Here is a 19,130-nt window from a genome sequence, read left to right on the forward strand (position 1 = left end):
AAATATTTCCCAATTGAAAAGCACCACATTAATGCAATTATTTAATCTGTTAAATTGTTCAGTATTTTTCTTAACTTGCTAAAATGTTTTTATCATTGTTTTGGGTGTTGTAATTTTCTAAAACATTCTTAATCTGTTTGTTTTAAATTGTTCTGGCGTTTTTCTTAACTTGTTCAAATGTTTAACCTATGTGAAGCGCTCGGGACCCTTATGGGATAAAGGGCGCTATATAAAAGCTGTTTTATTATAATTATTATATTACGAAAATTGCTTGACAAAGTTTTTGCGAGCATGGAATACAGGTGCATTGGACAGTACGGACGTTATTACAGCGACTGATATTCCTGATCGTTGAAGCGCTTCGCAAAAAACCGTAGCTCATAAAAAAGGCGGGATCGATTGACGAATTTACAGCAAAAAAAAGCAACTGCCAAGAAAGAAACTTGACCTCAGCTGTTGTGGCGAAGATGCTAGAAAACGTTCAAGCGCAATCTTAATTAGAAGGCGTAGTCAATAAAGCGAACTCAGCCTCCAAACGGCCTTCAAGTTGTATACTGCAACCGTCCATGTGCACAAGAAACCAAGACTGTGCGGCAGGCAGGAGAGGCCAACTCAAACAGCCGTCGACTGATGTGAGCTGCAGAAGCAAGATCTCGAACAGCCGTCGACTGATGCGAGCGACAGAAGCAAGACCTCGAACAGCCGTCGACTGACGCGAGCGATAATAGAGAGGGGTGTCGCATGCAATTATGTCCTCTATGCAATACTATCCGGAGAACATTATTGCATATGCAAAAATGTCCGCCAGACGGTTTTGCATATGCAATCGTGTCCGCCCGGACGCTGCTGCATAATGCAATTGTGTCCGCCCGGACACATTTGCATATGCAGTTGTATCCGCCCTGTGCAAAACCGTCCTTGCAGAAAATTAAACGCCCTTGGTCGACGGAACACGTTCGCCTTTTTTTTTACAAGCTAACTAAGTGCATCTCATGAATGACATGGGAAATGTTCGGCCGTTGGGTATTCGCTGCAATCGTAAACACGTGAATATTCATGCTGCATATAAATACGTAGGTTCAGTGCATGCACGCTCGCTTACGTGTGCACATACATATATACAGTCATGTACATGTCCAACGGACGGTTTTTGCATAGCCCCGGACACGATTGCATATGCAAAAGTGACACTATTGCATGGCGGACACAATTGCATCTAACAGGGGCAATAACTCGAACAGCCGTGGACTGATGCGAGCGACAGTAGAGCCAACTTGATCAGCCGTCGGAATCAGGGCGCCCGCCGCCATGTTGGAAGGTTATGGTAACACATAAACAAACTTAGTGCTAGCCCTGAGATAATATTGAATATTGTTGATAGCGGTGGAAGGTTCTTAGAAATCAGAACAGACAGTTTAGCCTAGAAAATCATGTATTGCATTGCTAGTTGAGACACGCTGATGTATCTCATTTTGAACTGAGCTGGTTTGGGTACGGGGATCGAGGTTATCATGTACGGGGTTGAGGTACGAGTGGGGTAGACCTCAAGTATGTTGGTGTGTAGGAAAGGATGGGACGTGTAAATGTGTCCGAACTCCTTCCCGGGAAGCGACCACCAACCAATGCTATTTACTTGGATATAAGTTAACCTGGTGGGTAAAAGTTGACTTGGTACGAGTTGATTTTGGTACCAGTTGTCTGTGTACGAGTTGAGTACAAGTTGACTCAGAGCTGACTTAACAGTTGGTGTAAGTTGACTTGGACGAGTTGACTTGGGTACGAGTCGACCTGTTTCCTTTTACAGATGACTATAGCTAAATATTGTTATAATACGGTATGGTGTGAGATAGAGGTTCATTGCCAATTCGTCATTCTGGTTTCCATTTGACCTTTTTTTACACTTCGTTTTGACAATTCATTACAATGTCACACAATCAGCAAACCGTGTACAAAATGAATTCCAATAATAATGTACGCGTGACAGTCATGCTCGCCCAACCCTGAAGGACAATTCATTATCTAAAAAACAGTGACGCAATAGTGACGTCATGATTTGTTTTTACTTATCCAAGTTAGAGATAAGCTATGATTTGGTGTAATGCTTGTGTTTTTAAACCAGAAAAACTTAGAACATGTCTACAGAAGGTTTCTTTCTCCCAAAATATTTTTTTGAAAACAAGAATTTTTAAAAAGTGATAGATTAACCTCCCGTCACTGCAAATTTCTTTAGTTATTGTCTTTTTCAACATGCAAACCTTCAAGTCTGATACATCTTTGACATTTCCTTTCAAATGTGATGGCTCGAAATAAACAAAATAAAAAACTTAATTTATGCGAACGATCAATAAGCTATTCAAGGCTTTCGGCAACGCGTAGAAAAGATGAAGCGGAATAAAGGCGCGAAGTTGCGCGCGGAATACATCAATGTTGGTAAGAGATACTGTGTGCGCATTACTCGTCGACACTTTTGTCACAGTAATCAAATTACATGAATGGAGTTCACCTTCGATTGTCTTACATTCTTCAGGCTTTATGCTTGCTCATGTACGTAACGTCTGGTTAGCATTCTTAGTATCGTCGCGTGTTCATGATCGATCTTGACGATAGCCCCCCCCCCCCCTCCCACATACCCCACCCCTCCACACACCCAGGTGTCTTCATGGGAGAACACACGGCATCGGTTTTGTCTTCAGGTTGGGCCACCATTTTGTGAGGGTAAACGTGTATAAATAATGTTTGATTTTAAGAATCTGTTGCCGTTCGGCTGTTCAAGTTGAACATTGCACAAGAAATCGAGTTGTCACAACGGGTTTACAATAATGTTTTATATTTGGTAGGCAGCTTCATTATGAAAACAACACAAAAAGGGTTGGAAAGGGTTTGGCAGGGTTATTATATAAAGACTGGGGTACCCCACAAGAACATTCAATCGACTCAATAAATATTTATTTCGTGATGGCGGTTTACAAAGACATTGTTATTTACAACATCATCAGTAAAGTGTGAATAATTAATGTCACATTAAAAACGCAACCAAAACAAAAATCGTGGAAAATATCAAGACCCCTTAAATATACAGGGGCTGGGCTGTATTAACCAAATGGAGCAATAAACTAGTTCATTGCCCCACAATTGACCTATAATGTGTGTTGCAGCCTTCCAGGTCTGCTTGAATTCTCAAAACACATGCTCAACTTTACATCGTGATGAGACAAATTAGCTTGATGGAGACATGCTTAGAAGAAGGGGAAAGGGAAATCAAATTGGGGGGGGGGGGGCTCTTTACCAAGCATATGATGCTAGCACGACTTCGCTGTAATACATAATGCATGTTGCGTGATTGAGGGCAATGGACACTAGTGGTAATTATTCAAAATAATTTGTAGCATAAAACCACAGAGTAAGGGCACCTAGGTACCAAGTAATGGAAAGATGTTGGTGGTATAAAACATTGTGAGAAACGGCTCCCTCTAAAGTAACATAGTTTTTAAGAAACAGGTCATTTCTCACTCAATAGCTCGATGCCCAATAAAATGACTTATTAGGCATCTGAAATAACACAAATTTGTGCAACAAGGGTGTTTTTTATCTTTCATTATTCTTTGCAACTTCGGTGGCCAATTGAGTCCAAATTTTCACAGGTTTGTTATTTTATGCATGTTGAGATACACCAAGTGAGAAGACTGGTCTTTGACAATTACCCAACGTGTCCAGTGTCTTTGAGGACTCGATGCATGCAAACGTCCATCTCCCTGTACATTGTTTAATCTATGCTCCATGCAAATTTACTCTTTGTGTATTAACATCCCTTGATGAGACTCGATCTGATGGTGGCAATTAAACTAGAGTGTTTTTTAATACAATTTAGATTACACAGCAAATACCAATATAAAAATCTCAGATTCATCGTCCATGGACATTTTGATGTATTTATATTTTGTGTGGTTCAAATTAAACTCGGAAATTAAGCATTTCCTCACACCGTTTCTTAATGGAATGGTGTGTGCTATTAAGCACATCATTCCGTAACTGGTGATGTGAAAACATATCAAATTATTTGCCAGCATACGTATTTGTCTTTAGTCGAAATTACTTCCTATGCTAATTTTCTGAGTATAATTAAACTGATGGAGAAACAACGTAACCCTAACCCTAACCCTAAGACTATCCAAGATGGCGGATATTGACTTTTCCGTACAAACTATTATACACAAAGGGTGTTGACGTATTATTTTCTCTTTGTTACCATTTGTATACTAACATTGACCAAATATCGGGACAGTTAAGTGTTTTAAAAAAGAAATTACTTTGCGCTCTTTCCTAAGACAGCAAAAGTGAGAGCAGCAAAACTGAGAACGGCAAAACTGAGACTGTTGCTTATTGACCCAATTGACCAGACGACATTTTGGGAGTCCATGTGCTCTTACATGCCTTTACAGTGTGTTACGTGTACAGATTTTGCTCGTTTTGATGTCAAACTTGTGGTATTCTGGACGACAAAGCTATATTTCACTGTTGTACTATATAGTCAGTCGTTTGAAGAGCTGATACCACCAGAAAACCCACATCTTTGTGGGTTTAGACGCCAAACTGGATGGAAACAAAACATTCATCTTTAAAATTCTGAGCATCCATCCTTAAGCTTGACTAAGGATCTGCAGAGGCTCAGGATGAGAGCAAAGGCCAAAGTCATTTCACAAATCTCACCATCGATTCGAAAATGGCAGAAACATGTTTTATACATAATTGAGTGAAACAGCATATTTATTTTTAGATCATACATTCAAGTGGATGTCAAGTCTTTGTAAACGACAGCTGTTAGCATCTGCTGGTGTCCACTCAGTGACGTTTTACTGACAGTTCTGCAATGATATTCGGTTCAAATCAAAGTCTATCGGTACCTGTGATTTATTTGGTATTCACTCAAGGTGATTGTGGCAATGAACAAAATGTAGAGCTGTTGATGGGAAGTGGCTCCCTCTGAAGTAACGTAGTTTTTGAGAAAGAGGTAATTTCTCACTCAAATGATGACTTCAGGCCTGAATGGTTTTTTTTAGGCATCTGAAAGCACACGAATTTGTGCAACAAGGGTGTCATTCTTTTGCACCTTTGATCACCAATTTTCACAGACCTTTTTTCGAACATGTTGGGATACACCAAGTGAGAATAATGGTGTTTGACAATTACAAAAAAGTGTCTAGTGACTTCAAACGTTACTGAATTAATTCAGTAATCGGAACTACTTTTATCAAATTTAGGCGGGAAAAAGAATCTCAATTATACAGCTACGCGTGTGGCACGCTCTTAATGACGTCATGTCCGTTGCTAGGCAGGTGTTAAAAACTGCGTGTCCAAGAGGGTTGGAGTGGGTTCGCAAAAGCAAAGATCTGAACTGGACTTTGGGATCACTTGACTTGACTGAAATGCAACAGTGAAATTTATAGGACTCCCGAGTTGTACGCGTTCTAAAATCAAATATTCAGTTTGTGTTGAGGATCAGTTTGTGTGTGATTCTTTGCAAAAACATTCATCGGGTGTTTTGTGAGTAGATTTCTTCTTAGTGTTTTTCAAGGTGATTATGATATCCTATACCAGTCTTTACCAGCAAGAAGAAATCGCATTGTGATGGAGGTGGGGGCTTTGCTTGCTCAGTGCAAACAAGACTTCTATTCTCTGATTATCCTATAGGTGGGATAGTCAACATGCTTATGATATCAGCTTCCCATGTACATCGTGTACATGCCTGGGACCGATGCGTTGGAAAGTTGTGATTCATTATACTGTTTGGCTGGAGCCATGAAACCATGACTTGGGATTCAGCTCTGCCGTAGGCCCCGCCCTCTATGGGTTCACGGTGTGCCAAACGAACCCTATGATTTTCACATACACGGTTTATTAACCACCAGTTACTTATTATATCAAGGAGCTTATACCTCCATGCTAATATCATAATTGATTTGTAATACAATTTTTTCCCTTGTTTGCCATTCGCAGATCCAACAACATCCAAGAAATGAGCTTCGCACACAGTATCGGTGCACAGGAGGTCAAATGCAATACGGGAAGGCAATCATTCTAGATCGACGCAGTGTTTGTCTCAAGAAGTACATCTGCTCACCGAAATTGCCAGCTCATCCTTCGTGTGCTGTTTCCACTCACTATTTGGGAGTAGATTATTTGCAGGCAATTCAAGCACAGAACAAACAACGCTGTTACTCCGCGCTGGCTCCAAAGTATACACTAAGGATTTCTCGAGATGCATCAACGAGATGACACACGGAGCTATAAACTTCTCCACAGATGGCTGGCTGTGATTCTTCACTCCACATGGAATTACTTAACAGAAATCACCAACCAATCCCGTCTATAACACGTCATCAAACATTGACAAAGATACCATAATATAAGACAAGTCGACCCACAGCTGTACATACTGTGACATTGTGGACGAGTTGGTTTGTGTTACAGAGATACAAGAATGTCGATCCATCGAGAGAGGTCGAGTTCCAGGGCGTCCAGTCTTCCAGATGACATGGCGATTATCAGTTTACGCGCCAAGTCTAAACGCGTCATTGTCAACGTTGGAGGCGTTAGACACGAGGTAAAGTATACAATTTAAAAACAAAAACACAACAAATTTACCATTCTGGCCAAATCCTCACGACCCAAGCACCCAGAGTTATAAGCCGACAAACCCACGGTACTTGGAACACGTTCTTCAAGGTCAGTGGTTACGGCAAACCAAATATATTGATACCTCATCCATGCAATGCCTCAAATTCCATACTGGCGTCTGTGATTATAAATTCTGAATAAACTCATCCTGTTCTGCACCTTTAAACTAGAAAACTGACTGGTACTTCGTTTCCCAAGTCAGTATGGGGTTGTAGACCATGAGTCTAATTGCAAAACCCTGCAGTCTGACCATGTGAACTTTAATGTCAGATAGATTGCCTCAGGATGGACCCGAACATCCCACAGTATACAAACAGTCTGCCATTGAAATATTAATCATATCGTTACTCCGGGGATTAATTCACTTCGTCTGTCATGGAAAATCGGTATGCGCGAATTAAAGGCACTGATGGGCTCTGTTGGTAAATACTCAATTTAAATGGTTGGTAACGAGCAATGGAGAGCTATTGATAATACAAAAAAAAAACAACTGTGAGAAACGGCTCACTTTGAAGTAACGTATAGTTTTTTGAAAAAGAGGTAATTAATTCTGACTCAAATATCAAAACACTTCAGCTGATGTCTTTTGTTATGCATCTGATGTGAGCACATAAAACAGAGTGTGCAACAAGGGTGGTTTTTTCATTATTCTTGCAACTTCGATGACCAATTGAGTAAAACAAATCACATGCGATTTGTTATTTTATCCATAATTATGTGAGATACACCAAGTGAGTGTACTGGTCTTTGCTAATTACTTAAGGTGTCCAGTGCCTTTAAAGGCTTTACACAGGATCGATAAATCATCCAAAATAGTCGCAGACAGATTATTTGTGTGTTTAACCATGATACACAAAATAACAAGTCTGTAATTTTTTTTGGGCTGAATCAGTTTTGTGAGTCAGGAAAACAATTGTGAAAACAATGCACAATATTTTCGGCATGTTAACACTTTCTTCATTTTGTTTGTATCAACTGCAATTTTGCTGTGTCGTTTTTAAGGTTTTCAGAAACAGAAAGCTTTTAGACTAGGATTTGAACAACGATAATTCTTATCCTTAAAATCCTCTTATTCTTTATTTTATTTTTAACGGTGGGTCAATTTACATTTACTCCAACTCAGAAAGCCTCGTCGGTATCATCAGAGTGTTTTTTTTTAATGTTTTATTAGCAGTGTTTCATTTATAGTGCCATTATAGGAAGGGACATAAAGTAATAACGACCATGCAAGTAAGATCTTGGTTTTTACTGCCTTGAGATAAAAAAACATGACTAAGACTGTAATAACAAATTATTGCTTTATAGTCAGAAACAAAACATTTATAAAACCGATCTGGATAAAAGGCCTTTTATCGTTTGCTGACTTACCTTGAAAACATTGCTCTGTTTTGTTTGTGGGTGTTTTTCATTTAAATGGAACTGGAGTGAACTTGGACTAAAAATAATGAGAGCCATGAAATAAAAGATACCACAACTTGCCACAAAGTGACACACTTTCTTCAAGACTTTAGCATTGGCTTCATAGATTACTTCTGTTTGTACGGATGACACTGGTACCAGAGACTGCCACAAAATACCACACCTTCTAGGCTAGCATTGCATGCATGGTTTACTTCTGTTCATACAAGTAGCTAGCAGTATGTGGAAAGTGGCTTGTGACTGTTGAATTAGTATCATGTGGTGTTTTGTGGTGTGAGTAAGTTGGGCAGAAGATTGCTCAGACTTCAACAAAGTACCGAACTTTAAACTAGGCTAGCATTTGGTTATAGGTTTCTGCTGTTAGTTCGGCTGATGCGGAAACTTAAGCTTGCATAGCCTCCGCAGCAGCCGCAGCTTCCTGTGGTATTTTGTGGCATGGACCAGTTGGCAGGAGAGTAGACTGGTCATAGTGTCATGTGTACTGTGAACTCTCCACAGCCTCTTGTGGTGTTTTGTGGCATGGTCCAGTTGGCAGGAGAGTAGACTGGTCATAGTGTCATGTGTACTGTGAACTCTCCACAGCCTCTTGTGGTGTTTTGTGGCATGGACCAGTTGGCAGGAGAGTAGACTGGTCATAGTGTCATGTGTACTGTGAACTCTCCACAGTCTCCTGTGGTATTTTGTGGCATGGACCAGTTGGCAGGAGAGTAGACTGGTCATAGTGCCATGTGTATTGTGAACTCTCTCCACAGTCTCCTGTGGTATTTTGTGGCATTGGTCATTTGGGTAGGTTGGTGCATTGATTAAAACAATCTAAAAATCTGTATTTTGTTTTCAGGTAATGTGGCGTACGTTGAACCGTCTCCCGCGCTCCCGTCTTGGCAGGCTCCGTGAATGTACCACCCACGAGACCATCATTGCCCTTTGCGATGACTACATCTTGGTTGATAATGAGTATTTCTTCGACCGACACCCCGCCTCCTTCAACTCCATCTTGAACTTCTACCGCACCGGTAAGTTACATCTCATCGAGGGAATGTGCCCGATGTCTTTCGCCAACGATCTTCAGTATTGGGGCATCGATGAGTTGTATTTGGAGTCTTGTTGTCAGCATAAGTACCACCAGAAGAAAGAGCAACTTCTTGAGGAGGAAAAGAGGATATCTGAGAGTCTTAGGGAGAACAATCAAGAGGTCTTCGGGACGGGATGTTGGTCGAGTAGGAGGAAAAGGTTATGGGATCTTATGGAAAAACCCAACTCTTCCAAGGCCGCACGGGTAAGTTTGATTTCTGCTTGTTTATATTAATTGTCAAAACTTGTTGACCATACAAAATTACAACTTGTAATGGGTTCCTATGTTGGCCCTTGCATTTGACACTGTGTTGAACCTTAGATGGAAAGAGGTGGTGTCACATTCCTCAAGTTGAAACTATATTATGTAGGCCTGGGTTATCTCTCGTCCGTCCAACACCTTTGGCAACACCAATTTATCATGAAACAAATTGCATTGAACGGGCGTCGTGTGACCTCATCCCCAGAATGTGTATGCTGAGTGACAATAACATCGTCCCCTTAGGAGTCCAACACTGCGGATGACACAATTTAAGCCCTTTATGCTTTACATCCAGGGGTTATCTCGTTAAACCATGAGGGTTGTTTGCCAGGTTAAGTTAGTCTGTTTACGCAGTCGTTCAAGCTTATTAACACCCCTTGTTGACCTAACTTGGGTGCCCCTTGGGTAGAGGTTAATAGGTGATAGTTCTGCGTTTTCAAATATTTGTGTGTGGTTTGTTTTACCTTAAAGATGACGGCATGATGACGTCGTTGCTTAACGTCTTATATTGGCTTAAAAGCGATAGACCGTAAAGTGCCGTGACCAATCGGGAATTTGATCTTATAAGCGGTGAATTGAGGCAGTATGTTGGGGGGGGGGGGGGGGGTTATACTGATTATAATTTAAATAATGTGTATTGGGGTGTTGTGATGCAGATGTTGTTACCATGGTGATGGTGGTCTGGGTTAAGGGCAAACGGGCTCCCTGGGACGTTTTATTGACCGACTGTCCGAAAGATGAACTTTACAAAACGGGAATTACTTTTACTAAACAGCACCGTGTTCAGTAATAATAATAATACTAATAAATCTACTACTAACAATAATAGTGAAGATGAAGTCTGATACATCGCAAACTTCCACCAAAGTTGATCAACGTGCTGTCTTAAAAGAAGACCAACAAAATGGAAAGGAACCAAACAGAAAAATTTAGAAGACAGGAGACGGCCTGGGTTATTTATAAGTGCTAAAGTACACAAGTCTTTAAAAAAAGTTAAAAAAAAATTTAAAAAAAAGTAAACAAACAAACAAACATAAGTCTTAGTTTGGAAATTGTTTTAATAATTACAGACGACTTAAGTGCGGAGGAACGAAAGATGTCTATCCATAAATCAGCAGTTTACTTATGATGGTTTAGGAGAGAGTAAATAAATAACTAAGTCCCATTCTAGTCAACTTATCTTTGGGTACCCCGAAATCATTTTAAATTTAGCCAGTCATTTTTCCTTGTTGTTCATAATGATATCTAAATTAAAAAAACAGAGAGTAAAAGAAAACAAGACCTATGGTCATTTACAATTTGTCATCGACCCAGGAATGACGTCTGTTTATAAAAAAGTATATACAAAAAAATAAATAAATACGAGTGACAGTCCAACGGTGAGATGTTTCATGCAATATTCATGGGCACTTTGAAGCTCGTGTACCTCGCGCTGCTAGGCCGTCTTGTGGCGGGAAAGTGGGGCATAAATGTGTCGCCTTTTTGGCGCGAAGCCGTGAAGCTGTGGTCTTTCAGGCGTTTGCATCTTTGAATGCTTGATGGCGACGAGGGCATCATACAGTTAGGCTATAATACAAGGAGTTTGAATACGTAATCCGGCAGATATGAATATTAAAGGCACATTGGACACCTTCGGTAATTTGTCAAAGACCAGTATTCTTAATGGTGTATCCAAACATATGCAGAAAATAAGAAATCTGTGAAAATTTTGAATCAATTTGTCATCGAAGTTGCAAGAGAACACTTATTGAAGAATAACGCCCTTGTTGCACAAAGTTCTCTCAGATGCCGAATAAAGGCTTCAGGCCTGAAGTCTTTTATTATGTGAGTGAGAAATTAAATATTTCTTCGTTACTTCAGAGGGAGCCGTTTCTCACTGCGTTATACTATCAATAGCTCTCAATTGCTCGTCTAGGTTAATGTATGCTAACAGTTATTTTGAGCCAATAATGTCCAGTGGATTATATTCTGGGTTTTTGTTGTCGTCCATGAACATAAAACAAGGTGTCGTCAAAGATATTTTAGGACTTCATGATTATCTGCTTCATAGATGTTACAAAATGAATCCGATTTAGATGTCCAAATATCACGTGATCACCGTGACGTCAATCAAACAAACCACGCCCTTTGAAGTCCGCAACCGGTTAAAAATGTATTTATAGAAGTTTTGCTTGAAGCTGTCTTCCAAGGAACGCGTTATTGTCACTTGGGGTTTCTATGGAGCGAGGTGCAAGTCGAAACCTGGCTGTGCTTTGGGCGCAAACCACACCGGGAATTCTTCGCATCTTAGTCCGTATGCGGGATGGGGTAAAATGATATCCATTAAAGGCACTTGACAACTCAAAGTAATTGTTAACATAACAAATTATTGGTAATAAGTAAAACATTGCGAGAAACATGAAGTAACATAGTTTTGAGAAAAAAAGGTAATTTTTCACTAAATTATTAAAGTATTTCAGCTTGAAGCCTTTTTTATGCATCTGAAAGCACACAATATTGTGGGGTAACAAGGGTGATTTTCATTATTGTTCTCTTGCGACTTTAATGACCAATTGAGTTCAAATTTTCATCGACTTGTTATTTTATGCATATGCTGTGATGCACGAAGTGAGAATACTGGTCGTTGACATTTACCAAATTAAGATGTTCAGGGGTCGAGTTCACAAAGAGTTAAGACCAGTCCTAACTTAGGACTAGTCCTTGAGCCCATTTGGAAAACAAAAACTCACACCAAGCAAACGTCACCTATCACTGTTTCAACGGAAACGTATGCCCACCTTTTTGGTGACAGATTTGTAGGTTAAATGTTATGTTTAGGGCATTGAAAACAAAAAAAGTAAACATAGAAGCATTGATGAATCGTTTCTCGTCTTTAATTGAGCTGCGGAAGTTCCAATCTTTATCTAAACATCTTCTGAGAATCCACTCTGAATTGGCGCGTATTTATCGTGAAAAATACTCCCACTAAAGCCACAAAAGGATCGTATAAGTATGACGTCACGCTGCTCCCATCAAAACGGAGTCTGTTTCTACGAATAACATATTTTTTTATTGGACCTAGCGATGACTAATGCACGCTCTTGTTTACACAGTGCCTGCCAGACTATTCGAAGATAAATAACTCAATTCTAAAAGTATTAATATTGTTTGGCAGAGTAATCAAATTAAAACCATGCGACCCTCTAAAGATGAGAGAAGATGTTGATGACGAGATTTCAGTTGTAGATTTAAAAGCAACCCCTTTTTATGTAAGACCATTTTACGGAACTGTGAGCGACTAAGGGATGAGAAATAGTTGGTGGGGCTGATCAGTAATTAAAAAATGATTGACAATCTCCGCTTCCTTAAAGGAACACGCTGCCTTGGATCGGTCGAGTTGGTCTTTGAAAAGCGTTTGTAACCGTTTTTTTTGATAAAATGCATATGGGTAGAAAGATGTTGTAAAAGTAGAATACAATGATCCACACAAACATGCCTCGAAATTGCGTGGTTTTCCTTTTACCTCGTCGACTAACACGTCGGCCATTTATGAGGGTCAAATTTTTGACTCCCATAAATGGCCGACCATGTTAGTTCGCACAGTAGAAGGAAAACCACGCAATTTCGAGGCAAACTTGTGTGGATCATTGTATTCTACTTTTTAAACATCTTTCCAACCATATGCATTTTATAAAAAACGGTTACAAACGCTTTTGTTTTGACCAACTCGCCCGATCCAAGGCAACGTGTTCCTTTAATGATAATAGGAGGAAAAAGCCTTGACCCAAAACAGCGGTAGTTAAAATTCCATCTACGAATTACGACCAGCCAGACACCCAGAAAGACATTAATTATTATGAATCTATGAGTTGACGATTCGACCCCGTACAGCGTGCATCACAATGGCTTAGTGGTTCAATATGCATCTGAAAGCCCCCTGAGTGGTACAAAGTCTTCTTCACGATTTGGCGTATGTGACACATATGCCGTTTTCGAAACCACGGATTGGGCTTAGGCCCTGGCTTTCCACCTGTCTAAATCTCCATAAGGGAAAGCGCATTTGTTTGGAAGCCCATTTGTTTGGAAGCCCAAGTCCAATAGCCCGCAAGCCCAGGCCGTGGCTTCGAAAACCATTTCCTCGCCACTTCGGCCCGACTCAATGTTCACCACAAACAACACAAACCGGTTCGTATTTTTTTGTTTACACGAATATGACCACTGAAACTCAGTGACTTATGTTCTTATTGTGTTCTATGACGTGTCCGAAACGTCGACTTCGGCCGGCTACAGCTAAAGATCGCGAGTGTCTGTATATTCTTCACTTTTTCGATCCTGTCGTGACGCCATTTTGTTTTATACTCTCTACAGGTTGTGGCTGTGCTATCAATTCTCTTCATTATTCTTTCAACCATCGCTCTATCACTCAACACAATGGACTTATTCAAGTCTATGGATGAAACAATGCGGGAAATGGACAACCAAGACCTTGCTCACGTGGAGAGCGTTTGCATAGCCTGGTTTACGCTGGAATACTTACTACGTCTGATCTCCGCCCCTAACAAGTGGAAGTTTTTCAAGGGCGCCCTCAACATCATAGATCTAATCGCCATCTTACCGTATTACATAACCATGTTTCTCGAGGAATCACGCGAGAGTGTGATGCAGTTCCAAAACGTTCGCCGATTGGTCCAGATATTCCGGATCATGCGCATTATGCGGATCCTGAAACTGGCGAGGCATTCGACCGGATTGCAGTCACTCGGTTACACCATTCGTCGGAGTTACAAGGAACTCGGTTTACTTATCCTCTTCCTTGCCATCGGGATATTGCTCTTCTCAAGTTTGGCGTACTTCGTTGAGAAGGATGAAACGAAGACTAAATTCAAGAGTATCCCCGAGTCGTTTTGGTGGGCTGCAATCACCATGACTACTGTTGGTTATGGAGACATTTACCCGACCACCGCAGCAGGGAAGTTTATTGGTTCTATATGCTGTGTTTGTGGCGTCTTGTTCATTGCCCTTCCCATTCCAATCATTGTGAATAACTTCTCCGAGTATTATCGCGAACAAGAGAGACAGGATAAAATCATCAAGCACAGGGAGGCACTGGATAAAGCTAAGCTCAATGGCAGCTTGGTGAGTCTCAACATTAGAGACGCATGTCTTGATATGATGGACGTTATTGTGGACACCACTAACGTGCTGAAAGGATCGTTCAAGGGGAGTGTGCACTCACAGTCCAGCCCTCACCGTAGCCTTGGTCATGATGAGACTTACAGTAATGCTTCGTTGGAGCTGGGAGCAACGGGTGTTGACAGACATCCAAGGCTACCTGAGGACTATAATAAGGACTCCCTTCCACTTAATTACAGGTGTAATATTGGGGAGCCAAGCACCCCTGTCTACCCTAGGGATCGGTCATGTGGCTCTACTATGTACACGGACCATGCCAACAAGCAGAGTTCAAGCAGCTTGGCCTCGGATGCCTTCCCAGATCCAGGGCCGGTTGAGAGACCTAAAATCTTCAGTGCAATCGGTCGGATGGGTCTGATTGTTGGTCACTCTGGGGTTGGCACACACGGTCAGGATTCGGACTCGACCCAGCAATCGGGAAAACATCAGCACAAAGACTGCGATGAACAGTACGCGGACTCCCAGCCAAGTGGTGTTCAGTTTGGAACAACGGACGAGACTAGGAGGGGTGGGAAGGTACCTGAAAAACGTCGGAGTAACACCGGCAATTCTGATCGTACAGATCCGACGTGCTCCCCCGTAACCGTTGAGATATCTCAGCACGATACCTTGAGCGGTGGGCAGCAACCTCAATCACAGTGCAGACACGGGGCACCACAGTCTGAAACCCGGCCAAACGGTCAGGGTCGCGGACGTGGTACCTCACCCAACGACGCGGAAGATACCAACGAAACCCAACCGTTACTCAGTTCCTATCATCAGGACAATGAGGGCGCCCTCGGAGGAGACCGCGCTGAAAAAGATCACCCACAAACTCCTGACGATGACCAGGTGATTGTGCAGAAATTGGATGATGGTTTTACCACGACGTGGACTAAAGCCGGTGCTCAGAGTCCACAAAGAGAGGGAATCCCTCCTGGCCACGGAGTAAGAGACAAACCTATTAAACCAGTCCTTAAGAATCCACTAAACTCAGGTGACGAAAGAGGGACGGAGCACGCCCCCCTCGGCCGCAAATGGAGCTCGGGCGACAGTCAAACTTCACCGCGAAACACACCTAAGCGTGTAACAATCGAGGATGACACCCACAGCGTGTCATCTACGGATTCTGATATACGGGCTAACGACACTCCACAACCAAGACTCTCAAACAAAAAACCTGTTAGCAAGTGGAAGCCGCGGAAGTTCAAACAAAAACCATCCATTCTTACAGGTATTGGTAATTTAACGAGTGGGCTCAGAATCGGTCATGGCAAATCAAACAATCGTAAAGCCGCGTCGTCTGGGACTGAGAAACCGTACAGTCGGACCAGCGACAGTGGGACCTCAGATAGCGGCACCACGCCGCCACCAAACTCTAAATCTGCAAAGAGTAAGGGTAAAAGCATGAAACTACGCCCTCTTGGGGTTGAAACTAAACCTCTTGAGGAGGAGACTACAAACCCAGCTGGACCAATGAGAGAGGCTTACGATAGTGATTCACTACACCAAGACTCACCATCGGTGCAGTTTAAACTACCATGCTCGGTTGACTGTGATGACGTCATGCCAGCTCACAGCAGGCCAACCAATCAAGAGAGTGAACACTTTATCTTTCCTCCCTTGACCCAATCAACCCCTGGTAATGAGTTCGACACGCGCTCCCCACACCACAGGGCACCACCATCCGACGCTGTCAATCCAGTTGGGGACACCTACTCTGATCCAAACAATACCGGGGGGTGCTCCAACTCGACTTCACCGGTCATAGTTGGGAATGGTGTTGAGCTTGTGGGTGATATAACGAGGCCACCCCCAAGCTACGATGACGCTCTAAATGAAATCACCATTATATCAGGTGGTCCCTCGATACCCACGACAACGGCGCAAGCTCGTTATCCAGTAACCATGTAGATCGTGTCACTCACTATTAATAAAGAGGTGTTTTCCATTCCAGGCGGGCATTATTACTACAAGCCAATAATCCAGTGAAATACAAGTATAAACCAAAAGCTCTACATAACTTATAATCTTCAACACTATCTTATTCAGTGACAATAGACTAGCCAAGTTCATTTCTAGAAAAGAATTTTCACAATTATATATGTAGTGCAATATGATATATCTCTACACATTCGGCATTGAACAAATTAATTATCGGTGCAAAAGTAAGGTGTAACACTGCACGTTTAAAAAGAACAATTTTCAATCATCCCCAAATAAAGATTATTCCAGCAAATGTCTATGAATGATAGTGAACAAACCAGTAGACTGCCCATCCCCTTCGTCAACACATTAAAAATAATGTGTATTTCCATAAAACATGTTTCTATGGCTGCTTTTCACCAAATTTGATCATGTCTTTCTCAATTCTTAAGAGTCGTACACTGTGTACAATGTAACTATTTTATAATTAAGTGCGAAATTGTTATCTTTGAAAACTTTGTATTGTTACTGGGTCATTAATGCCAAGTTGGTCATTAGAGCTTTATCATGAAGCAGCCGTCGTGTCGTCTACCACACATAAATGAATGTAACCAAAACCGAGGATTGGGGGGGGGGGGGGTGGAAGGCTCCCAAAGTTGAAGAGAAATCGGAGTACATGATTGGTGCGAAAGGAGGGGGACACGACAATAATGATAACAGGTAACTTAACCACTTAATTATATACCTTTCTATTGTTGATAAACAAACCGCGCTGGTCGGCATGAACAGCCGAATGTTAGCAAAACATTCAACCATGTTAACAGACACTGTGACCAAAAGCAACTTTTTGCAAATTTTCCATTTAAAACAAATCACATGATATGATTGGTTACTTTCTTTACCATTTAACATAGTTACAAACTGTGGCTATCTGTTTTTGCTTTGCATTTTTGGCTTCCCAAAGTTTGCCAACCTTGGTTGGCAAACACTTGGGCTGTGAAGTTGCAATGGCAAGGTCTATAAACAGCTCATTACATCATTATCTAATTCACTTCTTCTGTCTGTAATAAGCTTTGAAATAAAACATTCAATATTAATATGTAATCTCAGGTCCATAATGATTGTCTATACTGAATAATTTATATCCATAATACTGAGTAATTTTATTACCTGTAAAAATAATGTAAAACATGGAAATCATATGATATAACAAAACGATATGTATTTCCATTTCCATCTTTAGTGTGTCTACATTTAAGATTAAGCATGAAATGCATGATTTTCTAAAGGAGTTAGTACCAAAGTCTGGTACCTGCACGTATGAACTTTAGACTTCTGAAATCGGTAATAATACATTCCGCATTAAGGAACCAATGTAGCTTTAGAATGAGACCGGTTATCTATATTTTGACTGGATACAGAATAACGCAATGGATGGGGCATCACTGAGCCATATTATTGCTGCGCTCAATCAATGAGAACGCACACCCTGAAGGAGTATGTATTCTCAATGATGAGAGACCTTATGATTGCTAGGTGGCAGCAGATTAACCATGCATTTCTATAGCTCTGCGCATGGGCAGATCCAAACGAACAAAAGGAGACCTGGGGTGGATTTCACAAAGGTAGTCCTAACTTAGGACTAGTCCTAGGCAATGCTAAGAGATAGGACTGGTCCTAAGTTAGGACCAGTAACTCATCCTAACTTAGGACTGGTCCTATCTCTTAGCATTGCCTAGGACTAGTCCTAAGTTAGGACTACCTTTGTGAAATCCACCCCGGGTTTTAGAGCTACTTGTGCAGAAGTCTAGGCAATCAGTGTTACGTATTATTATTATACACGGGTGTTATTAATGAGAGACTTTTTAACGCTAGGTGGCAGCAGACTTACAGTGCTTACGTAGTTCTGAGCATGCGCACATTTTTGAGAACAATAATGCTGCCACCATGTAATCCTCCAAAAAGTCTCCCGTTGCAACTCACTTATAAATAACTAGATGTCTGTAAGTGGTTTTATGCTGTATTGTTTTTATATTTGTTTGTATTGTTTCCCGGCATACTGAAGATCAAAACACTATATAAAAGAACAACGTTGCCAAATTTGTTCCCCACCCCTGATGATGTGTATCCACAACAAATGCGTGTCAAAACATGCAAATTACCCTATGCGCTTTCTTTCTCACAGTAAAAAAAAATAGAGTCTCGAAGGCCCATGTGAATGGGATAAATCTAATCTATTAATATTCAGGTCATTGTAGCAAAGTTGATGAATATTCGTCGTTGGTTGCAAAGTTGATATTCAGGTTCTTGTTTGGGGTACTGCTGGGCGCGCATAGTTCAAAATCTTATCATCTGAGAATACCGACACAACCACCCGCTCCCATTTAGTACTGAGCTGAGTTAGTGTTGTAGTGTGTTTGAAAGTTACTCAAGATTGTATTTTGGGTCAAGTGCTTGTGGGTCGGAAGGAGGCAAAGGGGGCGGGCTTCATTATACACCTGTTGGTCCCAGGGGGGAACTAGAGCAAGCATTCCACTTTGAATAGGGAACCAGTATCCCTAGACCCACTGAGGGGATTGATATTATGATGATGTGACAAAGCTTCATGCCCTATGTATAGCACGAT

The 19,130-nt window shown here is 41.3% G+C and overlaps 1 protein-coding gene across 1 annotated transcript; it reads left to right on the top strand.

Annotated features, from left to right (window-relative positions):
- The first annotated feature begins 5,378 nt into the window (after nucleotides 1–5,378).
- On the top strand, nucleotides 5,379–18,107 carry LOC139952511 (uncharacterized). Its single transcript, XM_071951660.1, has 4 exons — nucleotides 5,379–5,572; nucleotides 5,995–6,601; nucleotides 8,933–9,370; nucleotides 13,775–18,107. Exons 2-4 carry the CDS (start codon nucleotides 6,479–6,481, stop codon nucleotides 16,490–16,492), a joined length of 3,279 nt encoding a protein of 1,092 aa, XP_071807761.1. The 5' UTR covers nucleotides 5,379–5,572; nucleotides 5,995–6,478; the 3' UTR covers nucleotides 16,493–18,107.
- The last annotated feature ends 1,023 nt before the right edge of the window (nucleotides 18,108–19,130 follow it).

This window comes from Asterias amurensis, chromosome 20, assembly GCF_032118995.1.
Source record: "Asterias amurensis chromosome 20, ASM3211899v1".
NCBI lineage: Eukaryota > Metazoa > Echinodermata > Asteroidea > Forcipulatida > Asteriidae > Asterias > Asterias amurensis.

Bases quoted from the DNA above. Each gene is read 5' to 3' on its own strand.
- LOC139952511 (XM_071951660.1), top strand. From the start codon at position 6,479: ATGTCGATCCATCGAGAGAGGTCGAGTTCCAGGGCGTCCAGTCTTCCA. The intron at 6,602-8,932 runs GTAAAGTATACA...TTTTGTTTTCAG, and splicing joins TTGGAGGCGTTAGACACGAG to GTAATGTGGCGTACGTTGAA. The intron at 9,371-13,774 runs GTAAGTTTGATT...TACTCTCTACAG, and splicing joins ACTCTTCCAAGGCCGCACGG to GTTGTGGCTGTGCTATCAAT.